We start from the raw sequence: 19590 nt of genomic DNA, 5'->3' as shown, positions 1-19590 counted from the left end.
CTTTGTATGTATACAGTAATGCTTCTTTAAAACTGTGTGTGTAAAAGAAATTGTTAAGCAAGTTGTTTTAAAAACATGGATGTTTTTATAGCATGTTGGAAAGATAATTTAAAGTACTGCAAAGCGGGAAAATCTAAGAATGAAGTACTGAAAATTCAAAAGAGCTGTTCACATTTTGTGAAAATGTATTCTTATGGAATTTGAAAATTTTCCTAGGCCGAAGGCCGTAATGGGAAATTTGAATTTTATGAGCTTAAAATCAGACGAATTCATTGTGCCGAGCGGACGCAGTCTAGAGTGAGTGGAACGAAGGTTAAGAAAAAGCATCGTAGATGCGTCCTATAAGTGATGCAAATGGAATATAATAAGTAAATGTCAATTTTGTAAACGCCACCTGTGACGTAGATTGTTTTCTTTTTTCGAAATATAAACATGAAGTAAACTATGATATGAACATCAATAAAATCCTAAGTAAATAAAAATGTAAATAAAATGTTATTTTCCTCTTCTTCCTCTACCTCTGTTGTAACCTCGTCTTGGTGGTCCGTTCAGGTTGCCTAAACGAGAAAGTATTTTTGAGTTTTGTCGCATTGAACTTGTTTAACACTGTAAAGTAGGGAGGTGGGATGGGAATGAATTCGTCTGATTTTAAGCTCATAAAATTCAAATTTCCCATTACGGCCTTCGGCCTAGGAAAATTTTCAAATTTTATATCGCTTAAAATCAGACGAATTCATTATGCCGAGCGGACGCAGTCTAGAGTGAGTGTTCACTTAGGCTTGTGGAACGCCGGCTAAGTCCTTGTTTAAAGCTTCATTGTCCTTTAGGAGCAAGTTTTGGTACTTTTCTGCTGTACTAAAGTTCTTGTTGTAGAATTTCTGCCATACTTACGTGTTAGACCAATTACCCATTTTTAGAATGTCTGTTATGTTTGCTCCCTTTTGGTGTGCTTTGGAGGTTGAGGCTGATCTCTTAGAATGGGCTTGGAAAATAGCAGTGTCTATGCCTGCCATCTTTAGCATTTCTTTAACCCATCTGGCTGTCGTGTCTTTCCCGATGGGCTTGTGTGGTTTAAGACAACTTCGATGTTTTATGTCTGTCTCTGAATCTTTTTGTGAGTTCGATATAACTTGTTAAAGTATTGTAAGGGCATAGTTTAATATTCCCTTCAAATTTCCTGAACTCAATGGGTTCTGCTTTCTTCCCTTGCTTGAAGTGTTTTGGAGGTTTGTTTAAGTGGAAAATAATAGTGGAGTCCGACCTTCCCATTAGTTTTATGTCCAAGTTTGTTAGCTCGGAGCCCCTGTTAGGTGCTAGTATTCCTAAAAGTGTTATTGTTTTTAGTGTGAGGTCTTTCAATTGTAGTGACTCATTATCTGACCACTCCCTTATATAATTGAGCACAGTGTCGATATCCCATATTTCAGTCTATTTGGGGAGCTGGGGTCTTCGTCTTGAGTCTCCTTTTAATAGAGAGGTGACCATGGGGTGTTGTCCTGCAGGCAAGCCCTCAACTAGTTGGTGATAGAACGAGATGGCTGACCTATGTACATTTATGGTGCTATACTCTTTCCCTTCTTCAAATAGGGTACCTAAGTAATTGGCCACTTTCTCTATAGGGGCTGAAATGGGATCAGTTTCCTCCCTATCACACCAGCTGCTGAAGCTTTTCCAGGCTGACAGGTAATGTTTTCTAGCTCCCTCTGCCTTGGACTGTTGGATAAGGGAAGAAGCTGCTTGTGATAGTTTGTCTGAAAGCTTTTGTTTCCCGAGATTTCCCATACCGCTAGGTGGAGGGTTTGGTTCAGTATTAGAGGGTGGATCTCCCCTGATGGATGTGTTAGAGTGTCTTCCCTCATTACTATCTTTCTTGGGTTTGATATTAGCATTCCCAATAAGACTGGGTACCAAGTTTGAGTCGTCCAAATTCACTGTTGCTTTGGATCTCCTTACTTTTTCCAGACACCTCCCTATTTGAGAGAATGGGGGAAAAGCATACACTAGGTTTTGGTCCCAGGGTTGGTTCAGTGCATCTACTGCTAGACAGTGTGGGTCTGGTTTCCAACTGTAGTAAGTCTGTAGTTGGTGAGAGGTTCTTGAGGCAAAAAGATCGATTTCTGGGGGTCCCCACACATTCATTATGTGTTTGAATGTTTGCCTTGCTAGTTTCCAGTCCCCCCGAAGTCGGCCTCCTTGTTTAGGGTCGATGGAATATATTCTGCAGTGAGGCTGATGTTCTTTTGGTTCAAAAATGACCAGATTTCTTTTGCCAGGCTTATTAGGGTAGAGTTTGTCGGCCGACCTATTTTCACAATATGTGCCAGGGCTACTTGGCTGTCTATCAGTAGATGTACTGACCTTAGGTGATTCCCCTTTATAAAGGTTTTCAGTGCTATCAGGGCTGCTTTCATTTCTAGGATATTTATGTGTTCCCTTTTCTCTGACCCTGTCCATAGCCCTCCTGTGGAGCTTTGACCACAATGAGCTCCCCATCCCCCCATTTTTCCCTTTGCCGCATCTGAGCTTATAATTAAATCTGTTTATGTCCTTGCCGTTTCCTGAGGAGAAGTTTCCTATCCACCACTTTAATTCTTCTTTTGCATTGTTGTCTAGTTTCATCATTGAGCCGTAGTGTTGTTTGATTTTCGCTAGCAGTTTGTTCATGCATTTCTGCAAGAGTCTTATCTGAAGAGGAGCTAGAGTAAAGGCTGGAGCTATTGCCATTAGATTCCCTATTAGGCTTGCAAGTTTCCTTATAGGGAAGCTCTTCAGATTTAGCATTTGGACACAAAGTTTTTTCAATTTTAGCATTTTCTCCTGAGGGACTTTGAATATCATGCTGGAGCTGTCTATCAGTACCCCCAGGTATTCCATTTGTTGACATATATATGTGTCAGTACAGACTTCTCTATGTTGATTGTGAATCCTAGGTTCTCCAGTAAGAAGATCGTTGTGTCTCTGGAGAAGATGGCCTCCTCCTTTGACCTTGCTACAATCAGGATGTCGTCTATGTAGATTATCAGTTTTATCTGTAATCTTCTCAATAGAGAAATGGGCACCTTGAGAAGTTTCGTGAATATTTTGGGAGCTGGCCCTAGTCCAAACATTAGGCATTGAAACTCGTATAGGTTTCCCTCCCAGCTGAATCTCACATACTTCATCGACTGTGGGTGTATTGGGACAGAAAAATATGCATCTTTCAGATCCACTTTGACCATGAAGTCCCCCTTCTGAAGAATGTTCTTTACATCCCTTAGGGTCTCCATCTTGAATTTTTGGTATGGGATATGAGAGTTGAGTTCCCTTAAGTTTATCACAGGTCTGAATTTCCCTGGTTCTTTTTTCTCTTTCAAAAACAGAGTGGACAGGACCTGGCCTTTCTTGTAAAGAACTCTCTTTACAGCCCCTTTTTCCAGTAAAGTTCTTATCTCTGCCCGTATTAGAGCTTCCATGTTTGAGTCGAAATTTATTTGCCTTGGTGGTGTCTTTTGAATTGGTTTTCCCATTACTGGGATTGACAAGCCTGAGATGGTCTCCAGGATGCATGAGTCTTGGGTTATTTTGGCCCAATTCTTTTGAAATAATTTTGTTTTGCCAGCAATCAATGTTGACTGGGGTACTATTATCTCTTCTAGAAGATTTTCTATCCCTGGGTGTATTTTCCCAGGGTAGTGTGTTTGAAACTCTAATTGAGCATTTGCTTGACTGGAAAGGGGGCCCGTCAAGTTTGGTAGATTTTCTCTTACCTCTCCATTTCTTGTTGGATGGATGTCTGTTTTTTGAGCCATGTCCTTCAGCAGGGGGGTGTTGACGCTCTTCTCCACGGCTCGTCTGGGAAGAGCCCCATGAAAAGGGTTTCCTCTTTTGGTCCTGCAGTCGTCTGGAAAATATGTATTGTTTCAGAGAAGTGTACCCAGCTGCTTTGGATTGTTTTGTTAGAGTTTTCCACATTTTCTCTCCAAATAGTTTACCATCACTGTTTTCTAGGTCATCAACTAATGTTTCTCGTAACCAGCTGCTTACTTCACTTTCTTTGATACCTAGGGCAGTCAACGCATTCTTACGTCTGAAGAAGTTGGTAGCATTTATTGCTTGGCCAACCAATAAGATAGCTTGTTGGAATCGTTTAGCTATTTCTTCGAGGTCGATTTTTTCGCAGTCATCGCCAGTGCGTGTTTCTTCAATATTCTGCCAGATTAAGGCAAGTGGAGCAAAAATGTCTCGTATCTTGGACGATATCCGAGAAATAGATTTGTCTACGGCTAGGGTTTTAGTTCCCATGTAGCCTTTCTCTTTCAGTATGGTGTCAGTTAAAGTGTCCATTTTTAATGTATTCGACACGTTAGAGGGAACTGGTATTTCTTCCAGCACCATTGAAGAGATATCTTTATCTGATATATACTTTGTGATGTGACCGTTCAAATATTGGACTAGTCTTTGTTCTAGCATCCAGTCACTACCATCCTCTTTCATTTGAAATAAGAGAGGTTGTTCACGTTCTGGTGACTTTGTAGGGGATTTACTTCTCCTTCTACGTTTGTTCTTGGATTTTTTCTTCCTTTTTCGACGTTTTCTTTCTTCTGATGATGACGAACTTGTGCTGTTTGTATCCGACGATGAACTCTCCGAAGATGAACTGGAAGGAGATCTTTGTCTCTTTTTGTGTTTATTGTAAGTTCTTCTTCCTTCCTCTCCAACTTTGGGATCGGTTTCTGCTACGATGCCCTTGATTTTACTCGATTCAGTTGCATCACTATTCACTTTCGGTGCAGCGGATTTATCCGCCATCTTGTTCTTTGAGCAGCGAAAGTGAAAGAAGGACTTAGCCGGCGTTCCGCAAGCCTAAGTGAACACTCACTCTAGACTGCGTCCGCTCGGCATAATGAATTCGTCTGATTTTAAGCGATATAAAATTATTATTTTGTTACCTTTATACAAAAGGCTGGGCCCGGTTGTTCAAAAGTGGATTAGTGGCCGATTAGCTTAAGTCCGGATTAAATAGCGATTAGCGCCGATTAACGAAAATTTGTCTGTTGTTCAAAAAATATCACGATTAAAAAAGAGATTAACTTAGACTTAAACACCCCAAAACTTAATCCTGCTCGGGAGGTGGATTAAGGAAAGATTAAGCTTAAAACAAAGTGAGAAATGGCCGCCATGAACATGATTTTATATGGAAATTTGCAAAGAAGACGTCCAAGAACATACAGACTGAAAGATTTTATGCATAACAACACTTTTTCAGATGAGGACATTCGGATGCGCTTTCGCTTTTCACGACAAGGCATTTGAAATTTCGACTTGCGAATCGCATCATAATGATTTTCCGCGAGATTAAGTTTTTCAAAATTAACGTAATCAGCCTCTTTCTGTTCTATATAAATTGATGTTTTTTGCTTCCAATGATGGTACATCAAAGAATAACTACTTTGAGTAAATTTATAAAAGACTTGAACTACCATTTAGGTCATTCGTGGCGTTTTCCCTCCGATCTATATCTTTGTTACCTTCATGATCCGATACGATTGCAATATTTATTTTTATTCTTTCACGAGAAAAAATTTTAGACTCTCATTAGATTTATTGAATGCTTTATAGATGGAAAAAAGTAACAATCTTTGGCTATTACAGGCTACTTTATAGATTACTATTATGGACTACTTCTGCCTGAACTGTCTTGTGATTTTTTTATGACTAGAAGCTACTGGTAGGGCTGTCTATTTCCAAAAGTATTGTTCTTTGTCGTTTTCAAGAAATTGATATTTTGAAGCTAATGACTATTTTATCATGTAGATCAAAAAAGAAATAAAAATGGATTCTGCACACTTTGACGATCGCAATTTGGCACACAGTGCTGCTGGTAGAAATGTTGACAATAGCGTCGTTGAGATTGCGAAACTTAAGGAAGACCATGATAAGCAGATTCAAAAATTGACATTTGAAAATCGTATCAAAATTCTTGAATTGGAAAAAGAAATATCCAACCAAGACAAAGAACAAAAAATGAAGATTTTGCAGCTTGAAAAGGACCTGGAACTCATAGAGTTGAAGAAAACAAATGAGTTGGACTTACACAAAGGTGTGATCAATCAAGAAATGCTGAAACAACAGAATGAGTTCCAGAACAAGCTTGCCGAAAAAGACAAGGAAATTGCCAACAAGGAAAATGAATGCAAGACGAAAATCAATGAAATGGAGAAAGCATTTTTGGCGAAAGAGCATGAATACCAAACCAAAATTGCTGCCAAGGAAAATGAACACCAAACCAAAATGGCTGCCAAGGAAAATGAGTTTGCATTGAAAATGAAGGACTTAGAGAACAACAACAAGATTAAAGTAGGGCAGATGGAAAGAGAAAAAGAATTGGTAACACAGGCTCTTCGTCACAAAATTGAATCGATGGAAGCCAATAATTCAAATGAGTTAAAGAAAGATCCGCTGCCTGAAAATTTGCCAATTGTGCAGCAGTTGCCATCAGCCGCTACTAAAGAAGATAAACTGCTCTGGTGGGGTGCTAATAAGTACTTTCTTGGTATAGAAACAGGATCAAATCTTTTCACTTCGTATAAGGATTGGTATGCGGCTATTTCAGCATTGTTGGAAAATGCAGTACAAAAGTCAGTGAAACATGGAGGAAGAAATTTTTATTTTATCAGAAAAGAAAAAGTTGGAGCACATGATAATCTGTACCTTATTACCAGAAGGAGAAACGTTGTCTATGGCAATGGCCTTTCTAACGCTCTCATTTTGGAATATCCAAATAGAGAGGAACTAAGAAATGCTAAATCTTTTTTAATGCATCCTAAACAAAGAGACGAGTGTATTGAGAATAATGGAAAGTTTGTGGTATACGAGCACCTCCCCGATTCAGAAAACTGGCAATACGGTGGAGTTACCAAAAATCACTATTTTGGTGAAAAGAAGTCGATTATTATTTTCTTATATCTTTAGAGAGACAACAATTTTGATTGGTTTGATAATTCATGTCAATATTTTTAGAATCACTGATGATTATTTTTGTATTTTTTAATTATTATTTTTTGCGAATACGCCATATTGTGTCACCTGAGTTTTTAGAAATATAAAATCGATTTGCTAAATCGATCCGGCCAGTGAGGGTGCAGTACGCAGTGCTGATGAGTCCCAATAAGGACGAAATGCATATACCTGCCACACAAATTTCCTGAGTGAATATAGTTGGGCAGACATTCTTATTTCTTCACATTTAATACATTTATTACTGTCTTATATTAAGAATTGACCCTCTGCTAGAAATCCTACTTCTGAAAATGAATTTAAAGAGATAGTCAGATGGTTAGATTATAGAAACCTTCTGTGGTCCTTATTAAAACCTCAAAGTATTTTTCTGTAACAATTTTACAAAATTGAGATATCGAAATTTGAAAATGGGCTCCTACACGGTTCTTACGTTAAAATTCTATTGTTTTCTTACTAAAAGCCAGAAACTTGTAACTTAAATATCTCAACTTTGGAAAATAGGTACGCAAAAATATTTTGAGATTTTGCTCAGGACAAATATTACAAACAATTGTATTATTCATTTTTATTCTTTCACGAGAAAAAAATTTAGACTCTCATTAGATTTATTGAATGCTTACATGGAAAAAAGTATTGGCTAATACAGGCTATGGATTTCTATTATTGACTACTTCTTCCTGAACTGTCTTGTGATTTTTTATGACTAGAAGCTATTGACAGGACTGTCTATTTCCAAAAGTATTGTTCTTTGTCGTTTTCAAGAAATTGATATTTGAAAGCTAATGACTATTTTATCATGTAGATAAAAAAAGAAACAAAAAATGGAATCTGCACATTGTGATGATCGCAATTTGGCACACAGTGCTACCGGTAGAAATGTCACCAACAAAGTTGACAATAGCGTCGTTGAGACGGCAAAACTTAAAGAAAACCATGACAAACAGATTCAAAAATTGACATTGGAAAATCGCATCAAAATTCTTGAGTTGGAAAAGGAAATGTCCAACCAAGACAAAGAACAAAAAATGAAGATTTTGCAGCTTGAAAAGGACAACCAATCGTTAACTCATGAGCTGGAACTCTTGAAGTTGAAGAAAACGAATGAGTTGGACTCACACAAAGGTGTAATCAATCAAGAAATGCTGAAGCAACAGAATGAGTTGCAGAACAAACTAGCTGAAAAAGACAAGGAAATCGCCAACAAGGAAAATGAACGCAAGACGAAAATCAATGAAATGGAGAAAGCATTTTTGGCGAAAGAGCATGAACACCAAACCAAAATGGTTGCCAAGGAAAATGAACACCAAACCAAAATGGCTGCCAAAGAAAATGAATACCAAATAAAAATGAATGTCAAGGAAAATGAGTTTGCATTGAAAATGAAGGACTTAGAGAACAACAATAAGATTAAACTAGGGCAGATGGAAAGAGAAAAAGAATTGGCAACACAGAATCTTCGTCACAAAATTGAATCGATGGAAGCCAATAATTCAAATGAGTTAAAGAAAGATCCGTTGCCTGAAAATTTGCCAATTGTTCAGCTGCCATCAGCCGCTACTAAAGAAGATAAACTGCTCTGGGGTGCTAATAAGTACTTTCTTGGTATAGAAACAGGATCAAATCTTTTCACTTCGTATAAAGATTGGTATGAGGCTATATCAGCATTGTTGGAAAATGAAGTACCAAAGTCAGTGAAACATGGAGGAAGAAATTTTTATTTTATCAGGAAAGAAATAATTGGAGTAACTGATCTTCTGTACCTTATTACCAGAAGGAGAAATGTTGTCTATGGCAATCACCTTCTTAACGGTCTCGTTTTGGAATATCCAAATAGAGAGGAACTGAGAAATGCTAAATCTTTTTTATTGCATCCTAAACAAAGAGACCAGTGTATTGAGAATGGGAAGTTTGTGGTATACGAACAGCATTCAGAAGAATGGCGATACCGTGGAGTTACCCAAAATCACTATTTTGGTGAAAAGAAGTCGATTATTGTTTTCTTATATCTTTAGAGCAATTAACAATATTTTTTGAATCGCTGATTGATTATTTTTGTATTTTTTATTTTATTTTTTTCATGAATACATCCTATTGTGTCACCTGAGTTTTTAGATATAAAATCCAGTGCCTTAGGAAGCATTTTTATATTTCCTGAGTGAATATAGTTGGACAGAAATTTTTATTTCTTTACATTTAATTCATCTCTTTGACCGTAGCCGCTAATTACTGCGTGGTAATTTTTTTGTCCGCTTTGTCCTACACGTGTTTTTTTATTAGGACCCAGTTTATAAGAACATTCAGGCTGAAATTCGTCAAAAAATTAATAACATCGTAAGAACATGCCCAGCCTCAGTTTGGAAAAAAATGACAAGAAACTACAATTTTTCTCTCTTTTCAAGCAGCTTTAACCGAACTTAGGGATGGATTTTCTAAAATCGAGAGTCAAATATTGTCCAAATTTTACCAATTTTAAGTGCTCTTTATTTTGCATAATATTATCAAGTTAGAGTAGTCTGAAAAATTAAGAACGCATTTAAGAACATTTTAGGCTGAAAATTGCTGAAAAAATAAGCACATCCAGGCTCAGCCAAAATTTAGGTGTTCTAATAAAAAAAAACGTGTACTAAAACCGTCCCAGTCCTTTTTTCGCACATATAGGTAATAGAAGAATGTTTCAAAAAAGGATTGGATCGAGTTTACGGGGATAATTAAATAATTAAGTAGTTCACACCTGACCTCGCGACTAAGGTCGAAAAGGTTTTCTGAAAAAATACTCTTTTTTGACCCTAAGAGAGACTACGAAGTTTCATCATCAAGTGTTACGTAAAAAAACCTACAACGATTTACATGAAGGGAATATTAGGTGGGAATCCGATCTCGGTTTTGCTTCGTTAGAAGTACCAATAATGTAAAATTGAGAAAAATCAGAAAAATTGTTTTTCTTTATTCGAGTTTGATAAGTTTGGCTTGTTTTTAATCGGGAGTGACTTTCTCCAAAAATGATTTATCACGTTTTAGGAACCTTTAAAAAGATTTTTAAATTCGGTCCAAATTCTACCTTGGTTTTGAACTTATTTAATATAGATTATGCCCAGGGGGAGGTTAAAAACCAAAATGTCAGAGATAGGAAACCATGAGACAGTTTTATATCGTTTCAAAGATGTTATAACACTAATACACACCTGTGATATATTATAAAGACCGCTCTGGTCTGCATTTTATTCATTTCGTATAGAGCCCTTAATCTTATATCGAAAGATCAGTTTTTACATCTGACTCCGTGCAGTAAGTACGTCACTTTGTTACAACACCTTGTTTTTTTTCGTTCTCTTTTAGGCTTCAAAGTGTTGTCAAATTGGGCGGTATTGGTTCTACTGTAATCGCTACTTTCATCATTAGGTGAGAAACTAACTTTTTATGTTTTCTCGTCCTTCATTTAAAAAAATTGAGAAAGAAAAGGAAAATGAAAATGAAAAATGAAGAAGAAAAAAATCAACTTCTTGTATTTCTACAAGAAATTGATTTTTTTCTTCTTCATTTTTCATTTTCATTTTCCTTTTTTTTTCCAAATTTTTTACTTTGATAATATTCCACTTACGAATATCTTTTTAACGAGCACAAAAGCGCAACTTGATTCGATTTCTATCAAAAGTTACAGCCATTTTTTTCTCCAGCTGCAAATTATTTTGAGACAGACTTTACAATCAGTACCATAACATATTGGCACTTTTGGCTAATTTACAATTTTTTGAAAATTGAAGTTTGAGCGAGAATGTCAATTTCGGGTCTTCAACTTGATTTCATCGATTATTTCGATCTGCGAGGGATTTATTGGTTTCTAGGCTATATTTCAAACCCTACTGGACCATTTTTGAACTTTTGGATCCTCAAATTCTAAGGTCCTAAGTCTTAAGTCTTAACTCTAGCGTTAAAAATAAGGGTTAAAACTCTACCCTTCCAACCTAATTTAGAGCGCTTCCAAATTGTTTGTGGTTATGAAATTTCGTGGGGAATTTTCCTAAGTATTTTGTTGTTGTATCACTGATTGTAGCAGCTCTTGTTTTAGTCTGATCCGTAGCAAGGGTTCAGCCGTGACAATGATTTGCGGGGCGGAATCTTTTTGGATACTTTTTGAGGGGGATATTCGATTTAGGCTCGGTAAAGAATTTAATGCTATGGCCTAAAGACTGACGTTGCAAGCAAAAAGTCCGCTACGCAAATTCTTGTCACGGAATGTAAGGAATGTCCCCTTATTTCCACGGGTCAATCAATAATTTTGCTTTCGACTATGTTGCTGACACTGAAGTCTGTGTTAATTATAATCTGCAGTGGAGATAGAAAATGCTGTAACCTTTGATAGAATTCGAATTAGATAGTGGTTTTATGCTTGTTAAAAAGATAGTAAGGAGTGTGATGTGAAAGAGAATAAAAAATTTTATTTTTCGAAAATAAAAACTGAAGAAATGAAGAAGTGTACTATACCTTTTCAAATTAAGAAATCTTTAAACTAAAAGGGTTATCCCTGTGAAAAAGTTTATTCAACTAGAAATATGTAATAATATATATCCTTTATTCTCAATTTTAGTTGGTTACCATTTTTAAAGAGCCTCGAATCCGCACAATTGGTTGTTCAACGCCTATTCCCTTTCAATAGAGGACTGTTCGAGGTAATTAATATACGTGGCTTTGCATGAAGTCTCAAAAAATAATCATCAAAAATATAGTTCACAAAATTAGTTTAACATTTATACCATTGAGTTCAAAACCCCGAAGGAGCTAGAGTTTTTGAATCTCTTGGAACACCCATGTGTCACAGACCCGCTGGGACCCCAGCCTCACTGGAAAATTTGGCAAAAATGTTGTCCCTGGTGGGAAAATATCCAGAAATTTCAGCCCCACTAGGAAATTGACTTTGATTTCATCCCCATTCGAAATTCAATGTTTATAAGTTGCAGTCCAAAACCACGACCCCACTGATTTTTCAACCTTGGAACAATAGAATTGCTATCCCCATTGGAGTTTCAATAGGAACTTTTATCCATACAAAGAAAAAAAGTCCCACCGGGGCTGTAAGACAGGGGTGTCTTGGATGAAAAATGAAGCCACTTATTTGCCATCCAAAACATGTGACCCGGCTGGTTTTCACACAAACAGATTTAAAAGTAAGAATCCATATATAAACATAAGGCTTTTTTTTTCATGTCAGTATTTTTTTACAGATTCTCTCACACTTTAAACCTAAATAAATATCTCAACATACTATCTGTTGGATCTATGCAGAGCTGTCGGTGAAATTTTGTGATAAATCCAGGGTGTTGTAGAAAAATCAGTCAATTTTCATATTATATAATACATACAAAAAATTTATTCAGGTTATTTTCATTTTCATTAAATTTATCATATTTGTTCAATGCAGGTCATTTTGTCACTGTTTACATTTTATACTCAATGTGGGTCATTTTTGTCAATGTTTACATTTTATACTCAATGTAGGTCATTTTGGTAATGTTTATTTTCAATGTAGGTCTGTATTTTATACATTGTTTACATTTCTACCATTTTGATGAGTCATCACTTTTTGGTGTCCAGTCCACATGAGGCTAGACTAGGGCTTGCATGCTTCTTCATGCCATTCACAATCAAGCTCACAAGGAGTAAGGAGCTCAAATTAAAACTCATATTTTTTCAATATGGTCAACATTCAATACTTTCAATAGTCAAGTTCAGACTTTGAAATTCAGACAAAATTCACAATGCTTTCATGCTGGCAGGCTGGTAGGTTTTGCTTTCTTGTTTTGCTTTTCTTTCTGCCTTTTGCTTTTTGCCTGTCAGTTGTGGCCATTTTGTTTTCATAGCATGCTTTGGCGGCCATCTTGGATTTTCAGCATGCTTAGGTTAGGTCATCTGGACTTAGATTTTCTCAAACATTTTCAATATTTATTTTTCTAATCAATTCAATTTCAAGACTTAACTTTGTCAATCAAATTTATTTCATTTAAATCAATCAATCAAATACTTATTAGTTTATCATATTTCATTTTCAGTTTGAACATACGTCAATCAACGTTACAAATACCTGTCGTCTGAATTATTGACCCCCTCAACCGCTCTTGGGTAGTCTCAGTCATCATTTCGACCCTCATATAACAACATTCAAACAGCATATATTCACCTATGACTACACGACCAAGGCGTTCAACACGTAAAGACATTCACTACTCCATATTCAACAACACAGGACGTATTGTCGAGAAAATTGATTCATCAGTTGGAGATCACAACCTATCTTCAAATTATCAAACCATCATGACTGATCAGAGTCCAACAAAGGAAGAGATACTTCACCATGTCAACTCCACAGCACTCATCACTGATGTACTTACCGGATTAGAGGAACTTACCGATATCATGAATGAACACAATATCAGTACAAGCTCAGACTCTGATAACAATGAAACAATACAATCACTCAAAGATCTTCGTCGTGACATCCGCCATCATATGAACCAACTAAAAGTCCTCAATCCAGAAGTTCATGACGTTCACTCTAAAACCTATGATTCAACCATAAAGGAAGTCGGTGAGTTCATTATTGAATGCAAAAATCACAAGACAAATCATCAGGCTCAAATGGAGAAGGCATTGGGTGATCAAACCAAGTTACAAGAAAAATCACAGCAATTTATTGTTGATGACACAAACATTCTTCTGAACAGACTTGAAGTGATTTTCAACCAAAATCTTAACGGGATGTCCGACACAGAAATTCTTCATCTCAAATCACAGCTATCAGATCACGACAAATCATTACGAGTTATTTCCGAAAAATACCAAGAACTTCTCAAAACACCATCAGCCAACGTGGAATTGGAATCTCAAATATCAGAAATTGGTGAGAAGTACATTGAGTTGAGCAACCTAAAAGGAACCTTTATTGATTACCTCAATGAACAGTTTACAGATCGAGAGATTGAAAAGTACAAATCTTTCAAAGAATCCAACCTCAACATCAAGATTGAAAAATTTTCAGGGTATGAATCAATAGACATTTATACGTTCAGATCAAATTTTGAGAAAGTTCATCTACGAAATACGCCAAAGAAACTCTTACCTGATTTACTTATAAACAATCATTTATCTGAACCTGCCTTATCACTTGTTAAAGGCTTAACTGACATTGAAATTATCTGGAATCGCCTAGTTGAAGCTTATGGCAACTCCAAAATGCTTGTATCTCGTAAACTTGCTGACATAAAGAAGTTGGATCCAATCAAAACCAGACACGATCCTGCCAAAATCTTACGAACTATCACTGGACTGATCAAAGTACTGAGAGACTTAATTTCTCTTGCTGAGCAACATAAAATTGAAAATCAACTTTACTACGGCGATTGTTTGGATCAAGTGTACCAACTCTTGGACGACACCAGATTGGACAAATGGCTTGCAACAATCTGTGAGGAAGAGATCACTGAGAAACAAAAGTGGTCAAATCTCATCATCTTCCTGGAGAAGGACGTCAAACTTCTCCAGCAAAAGCAACTCATCAAACTCCCAACCAACAAAGACGATAAAGATGGCAAGTCAAAATCAGGCAAATCAGGATATGGAAGTCATCATGTCCCACCAAGTCAAGACCCTGAACCAGCTTGCTACTTCTGCGACGGCAAATGTCCATCTGAGCATATTCAAACAAGAGGACCATGGGGGAAGATGGTAACTCAATATTTTGCCTGTAAACAATTTGTCGACAATACTCCACGTGAACGACTGTCAACTCTGAAGCGCAAAGGATTGTGCTTCCAATGTCTACTACCCGGAGCAAAATTGTCAGAAGGCAAACACAGAGATGGAAGGTGTCAATATGAATTTGTCTGCAAGCACCCAAGTCATTCATCATGGACTGTTAAGAAGCACGTATTAGTCTGTGATGATCACAAAGATACAGATGACAATCAAACTCTTCTTCAACGTTTTAAAGACAAGTTCATCAATCGAAATCAACAGCTTCCAACCTTCGTCAAGGAGATCAAAGTCTCATTTCACACTGACTGTCACATCAATGCCATGCCATCTGACAACATCCATCATTCAAGCCCTGGCATCTACCTATTACAACAAATTTTGGTCAACAATCAGAAGTTCACAGTATTCTTCGACAATGGCTGCAGTGACTTTGTCATTCGAAAATCTGCAGTCAACCGATTAGGATCATATGCTACCCAAATCTTCAGTGGAAGTGTCAACATTGGTGGTGTGGGTGGAACATCAACTCAATCCTCACATGGCATCTATCTTGTCAACCTACCTCTGCACGATGGTGACATGATCCCGATGAGAGGTATATGCCTTGATCAGATTACGCAAACATTTCCAGTGTATCCTCTCACACCAGCAATATCAGATCTACAAAGAGCCTACTCAACAACTGGTGATGTATCAAAACTCCCATCGCTTCCACAATCCATTGGCGGAGACGTCGACATCATGATTGGCGTCAGGTACTTGAATGTCCATCCCAAACTCATCTTCCAAATGTCAACTGGCTTATCATTATTCGAATCTGTTTTCAATGGTCCAGACGGTAGAGGTGTACTTGGTGGTCCACATTCATCATTTGACGAGATCCACAAGAAGCATTACAACACACTCTTCAATCTGAGGTTACCGATGCTGACCTACTTTGCATCCCTATCATTCATTGGTCACGGTAATGACAAATTCGACATCAACCCAGAAGTCCAATCACATCACATGTTCGATCTTGCAGAGAAGACAGGTAGTGAAATTCTATACCGATGCGTTAATTGTCGGAACTGCAAGGATTGCAAGAGCCACGGTGCAACCGAGAATATCAGCATCAAAGAAGAGGTGGAGCAACACCTCATTGCCAAGTCGATTCACATCAATGAAGAAACAAACATCATCACAGCTAAACTTCCATTCACTCACAACCCGGATGTAAAGCTTGCACCCAATAAAGACAAAGCCTTGAAAGTATATCAACAACAATTACGCAAACTCAACAGGAAGGAGAACCTCAAAGACAAGGAGGATATCATCAACTCCGAAAAGAAGTTACAAAATCTCGGATTTGTCGATTATGTACGCAATTTGCCAAATGACATTCAACGTCAACTTCAGATTCAGACGAAGCATTTCATCCCATGGCGAGCGGTATGGAAGCCAGGATCAGTCAGCACCCCATGCCGAGTCGTATTTGACGCCTCATCACAGACATCAACCGGCTTCAGTTTAAACGACATCATTGCAAAGGGTCGCAACAACATGAACCTTCTCCAAGAAATCGCTATTCGCTTCTTGATCCACAGAGCTGCATTCACCACAGATGTATCCAAGATGTACAACACTGTCAAATTGTGTGAAGAGCACTGGTGTTATCAACGATACGTATGGCAAGAGGAGCTTGATCCACAAAGAATACCAGAGGAAAAGGTGATAAAGACTTTAATTTACGGTGTTCGATCCGCAGGGAATCAATCTGAATATGCCCTCCGAGAAATTGCCAGACTATCACAAGACCTGTATCCAGAGGCATCCAAGATCATTCTCAATGATACATATGTAGATGATTGCGTCAGTGGAGAAAATTCAATCGAACTTGCACGTCAACGCTCTCAGGAGCTCGAACAAGTCGTCAACAAAGGTGGATTCAAGTTAAAAGGTATCGTCATCTCAGGAGAAGATCCACCGGAGACAATGAGTGAAGATCAACAGAGTGTAACCGTTGCAGGAATGAAGTGGTTTCCAAAGCAAGATGTCATCTCATTGAACATTGGGGAAATGAACTTTGCTCCAAAGAGAAGAGGAAAGAAATCAGCATCATCAACCAACATCATCCCTGACAAGCTAACAAGACGTCACTGCGCATCAAAAGTCGGGGAAGTTTTCGATCTTCTTGGAAGAGTTACTCCCATAACCGCACAGTTCAAGCTTGATCTTCATGACCTTGTTATCCAAAAGTTCGACTGGGACGATGTGCTTCCTGATCACCTTCGCAAACTTTGGATCAACAATTTTGAGATGATGCAAGAAATCAACCACCTTAAATATCAAAGGACAATCGTACCACCTGATGCTATCAACCTTGAAGTTGAGACCCTGGACTTTGCTGATGCAAGCCAATCCCTTGTATGTGTCGCAATTTATGCAAGATTCAAGCGCCAATCCGGAACCTACTCATCTCAACTCGTTTTGTCGCGATCACGGATTGTCCCAGAAGGAATGTCTCAACCACGCGCAGAGTTATATGCTGCCTTACTGAATTCACACACTGGCGAAGTTGTCCGAAAATCACTCGAGAATTGGCACCAATCTGCAATCAAATTTTGCGATAGCCAAATCGTTCTTCACTGGCTCAGCAATGACAAAAAGACGTTGAAACAATGGGTTCGTAGCCGAGTTATCGAAAGTTTACGTTTCACACAATCCAATCAATGGTTCTACGTTCAAAGTGATCATATGATCGCAGATATTGGCACTAGAAGAGGACCTTCAATCCCTGATGTCGATAATGATTCTCGTTGGTTCATAGGAGATCCTTGGATGAAACTCAACTATTCGGAAATGCCAATCGTCAAGATTTCCGATATCAAGATGTCCAAATCTGAAGAGTCTCAAGCAGCCGTAGAAATTTATCACTCTGAGGTTCATCACTCCAAGCAGTCAAACCCAATTATAAGGATCATGGATGAAGTTAACAAACGTCTGGAATTCAGCAACTACCTGATATCACCGCTCAAGTATCAGTTTCAAAAAGTCGTGAACATCATGGCAATCATCTTCAAATATTTCAGAGCATTGAGGAAAAGAAGATAAACCAGCCGAGGCTGGAAGGTCAGCCAATAGAGCTTAGCTAGATAGCTTTAATAAGTGGGTTAACAGATGTAAGAGATGTACTGAAACAGAGTAGACTAAAAATGTTGAATAATGTACAAAATGTGAAACATTTGATAAATTGATTTAAAATTATTTAAAACAAGCATGAGAGCTCCTCCAACCCCCCCCCCCCCCACGAGAAGATCAAAGTATACTTCTCTTTAGCATTGTAGCACTTTTTCTACGACATCAAACAATTAAGCTATAGTTCATTACTATAAAATAAAAGAGAAACATAGTGTAATTAAAACTTTTTGTTAATTTCATTCCAGTCAGTTACATGATACATTTTTTCTGTTGGATGTAGACAATATCCATGTCTGACCAAAGTGTTATCTAGAAATAAATTAGAAAATTGCCAAAACGTCAGAACCAAAATAAAGATATCCATCAAATATACATAGAAACTGTACTTTTTGTTTTACTTGATAAAACTCCAATAACACTTTAAACTAACAAGCTACAAACTTTAAGTCACAAAGAGCAAACTCCAGAAAAACACAATTTGCATCAAAATCTTTGCAAAACGTAGTTCATATTTATAACATTTCAACAGGAACTGTATTTTGGTACAGACTTGGGCTATTTGTCAGTTGTCTGCAAGGTCAATGAGGTACGTAAAAACTGACTGCTATTCAGTCAAAGCCAAAATTTGGCAAGGTCAGAAAAACATATTTACATCCAGTCTTTGTAAATAAATTTTGTAGTTTAGTACCGTCAAGTTACACAACATGCACACAACCATCTTGAAGACTTTGCTGGTCGCAAATGATACACGTTTTTTTTTTTTTTAAGAAACTAATTTTACCAAGCAGCCTCAATGTTTCTTAAGAAATCAGCCTTTTGAGCCTTAAATGTTTCTTACATGTTTCTAAACTTTTTAACATAACCAGCCTCATGGAAGGCTGGGTTGGAAGGTTCTTAAAAGAAACCGAATTAAAAAATATTATTTTCTCTTTCTCAGCCTCAGCATGTTTCTTACATATTTCTTAGTTTTTAGGCATTCTGAGCCTCATGTACTTCTTAAAAGTGTGTTTCTTAAAAAAAAAAAGACGTAATCGAAAGCAAAACTTAAAATTCATAACTATGCAGGGAAGCTCATTTTCCCCCATTTGGCTTTAAACTCCCTTTTGATTGGTCTATGAATTTGGGTGATCGGTTTACCGCCTTGGCGGAATAAACACACGACCATAATAAATAAATTAATTAGTAATTAATTTCAACTGGGAGTCCTCTCTTCTGTGCCAAGCACTGGCAGTGTTTTTTAAACTTTAAAACAATGTTAAATGAAGACCAGATGGATCTGTTTGTTATGACTGTGCAAGTTGTGACGAGAGTGTGCATGTTGTGTAACGGTATAATTCATTAAATTCTAGAAACCATTTTTCATAACTTTCTGCAGTCCGCTTTCTGCAAGTCTGATAAGAGATATGTATAAACTGTTATCGCCATTCATTCCATTACATCATTCAGTCAAAACGTGCGCCAAGGTTAGAAAAACACACTGCATCCGGAACTGCGTGAAAAATAGTTAGATCAATTTCAACAAGAACTGTATACATTAATATTAATATAATTGATCAAATTTCAAAGACCATTTGCCATAATTTTGCAAGTCCAATAATAGGAGATGTGATGACATCATTTGGTTCCCGTCATCTGACCGACCCTGATTTACGGTCAGCAGGTAGA

General features: G+C 37.4%; 1 protein-coding gene across 3 annotated transcripts in view; it reads left to right on the top strand.

The window, feature by feature from the left end:
- Positions 1-19590, top strand: part of LOC136799724 (dolichyl pyrophosphate Man9GlcNAc2 alpha-1,3-glucosyltransferase-like) — a 42305-nt gene that overhangs the window by 5906 nt on the left and 16809 nt on the right. For all 3 annotated transcript variants that reach the window (XM_067056439.1, XM_067056454.1, XM_067056447.1), the window contains 2 exons: positions 10336-10398; positions 11585-11666. In XM_067056439.1, the coding sequence (XP_066912540.1) occupies positions 10336-10398; positions 11585-11666 (145 nt within the window). The remainder of the gene's footprint in view (positions 1-10335; positions 10399-11584; positions 11667-19590) is intronic.

This window comes from Clytia hemisphaerica, unplaced genomic scaffold, assembly GCF_902728285.1.
Source record: "Clytia hemisphaerica strain Z4C2 unplaced genomic scaffold, Clytia hemisphaerica genome assembly, whole genome shotgun sequence".
NCBI classification, from domain to species: domain Eukaryota; kingdom Metazoa; phylum Cnidaria; class Hydrozoa; order Leptothecata; family Clytiidae; genus Clytia; species Clytia hemisphaerica.
Note: the sequence above shows the minus strand (reverse complement) of the source record. Positions and strands in the feature narration are given on the sequence as shown.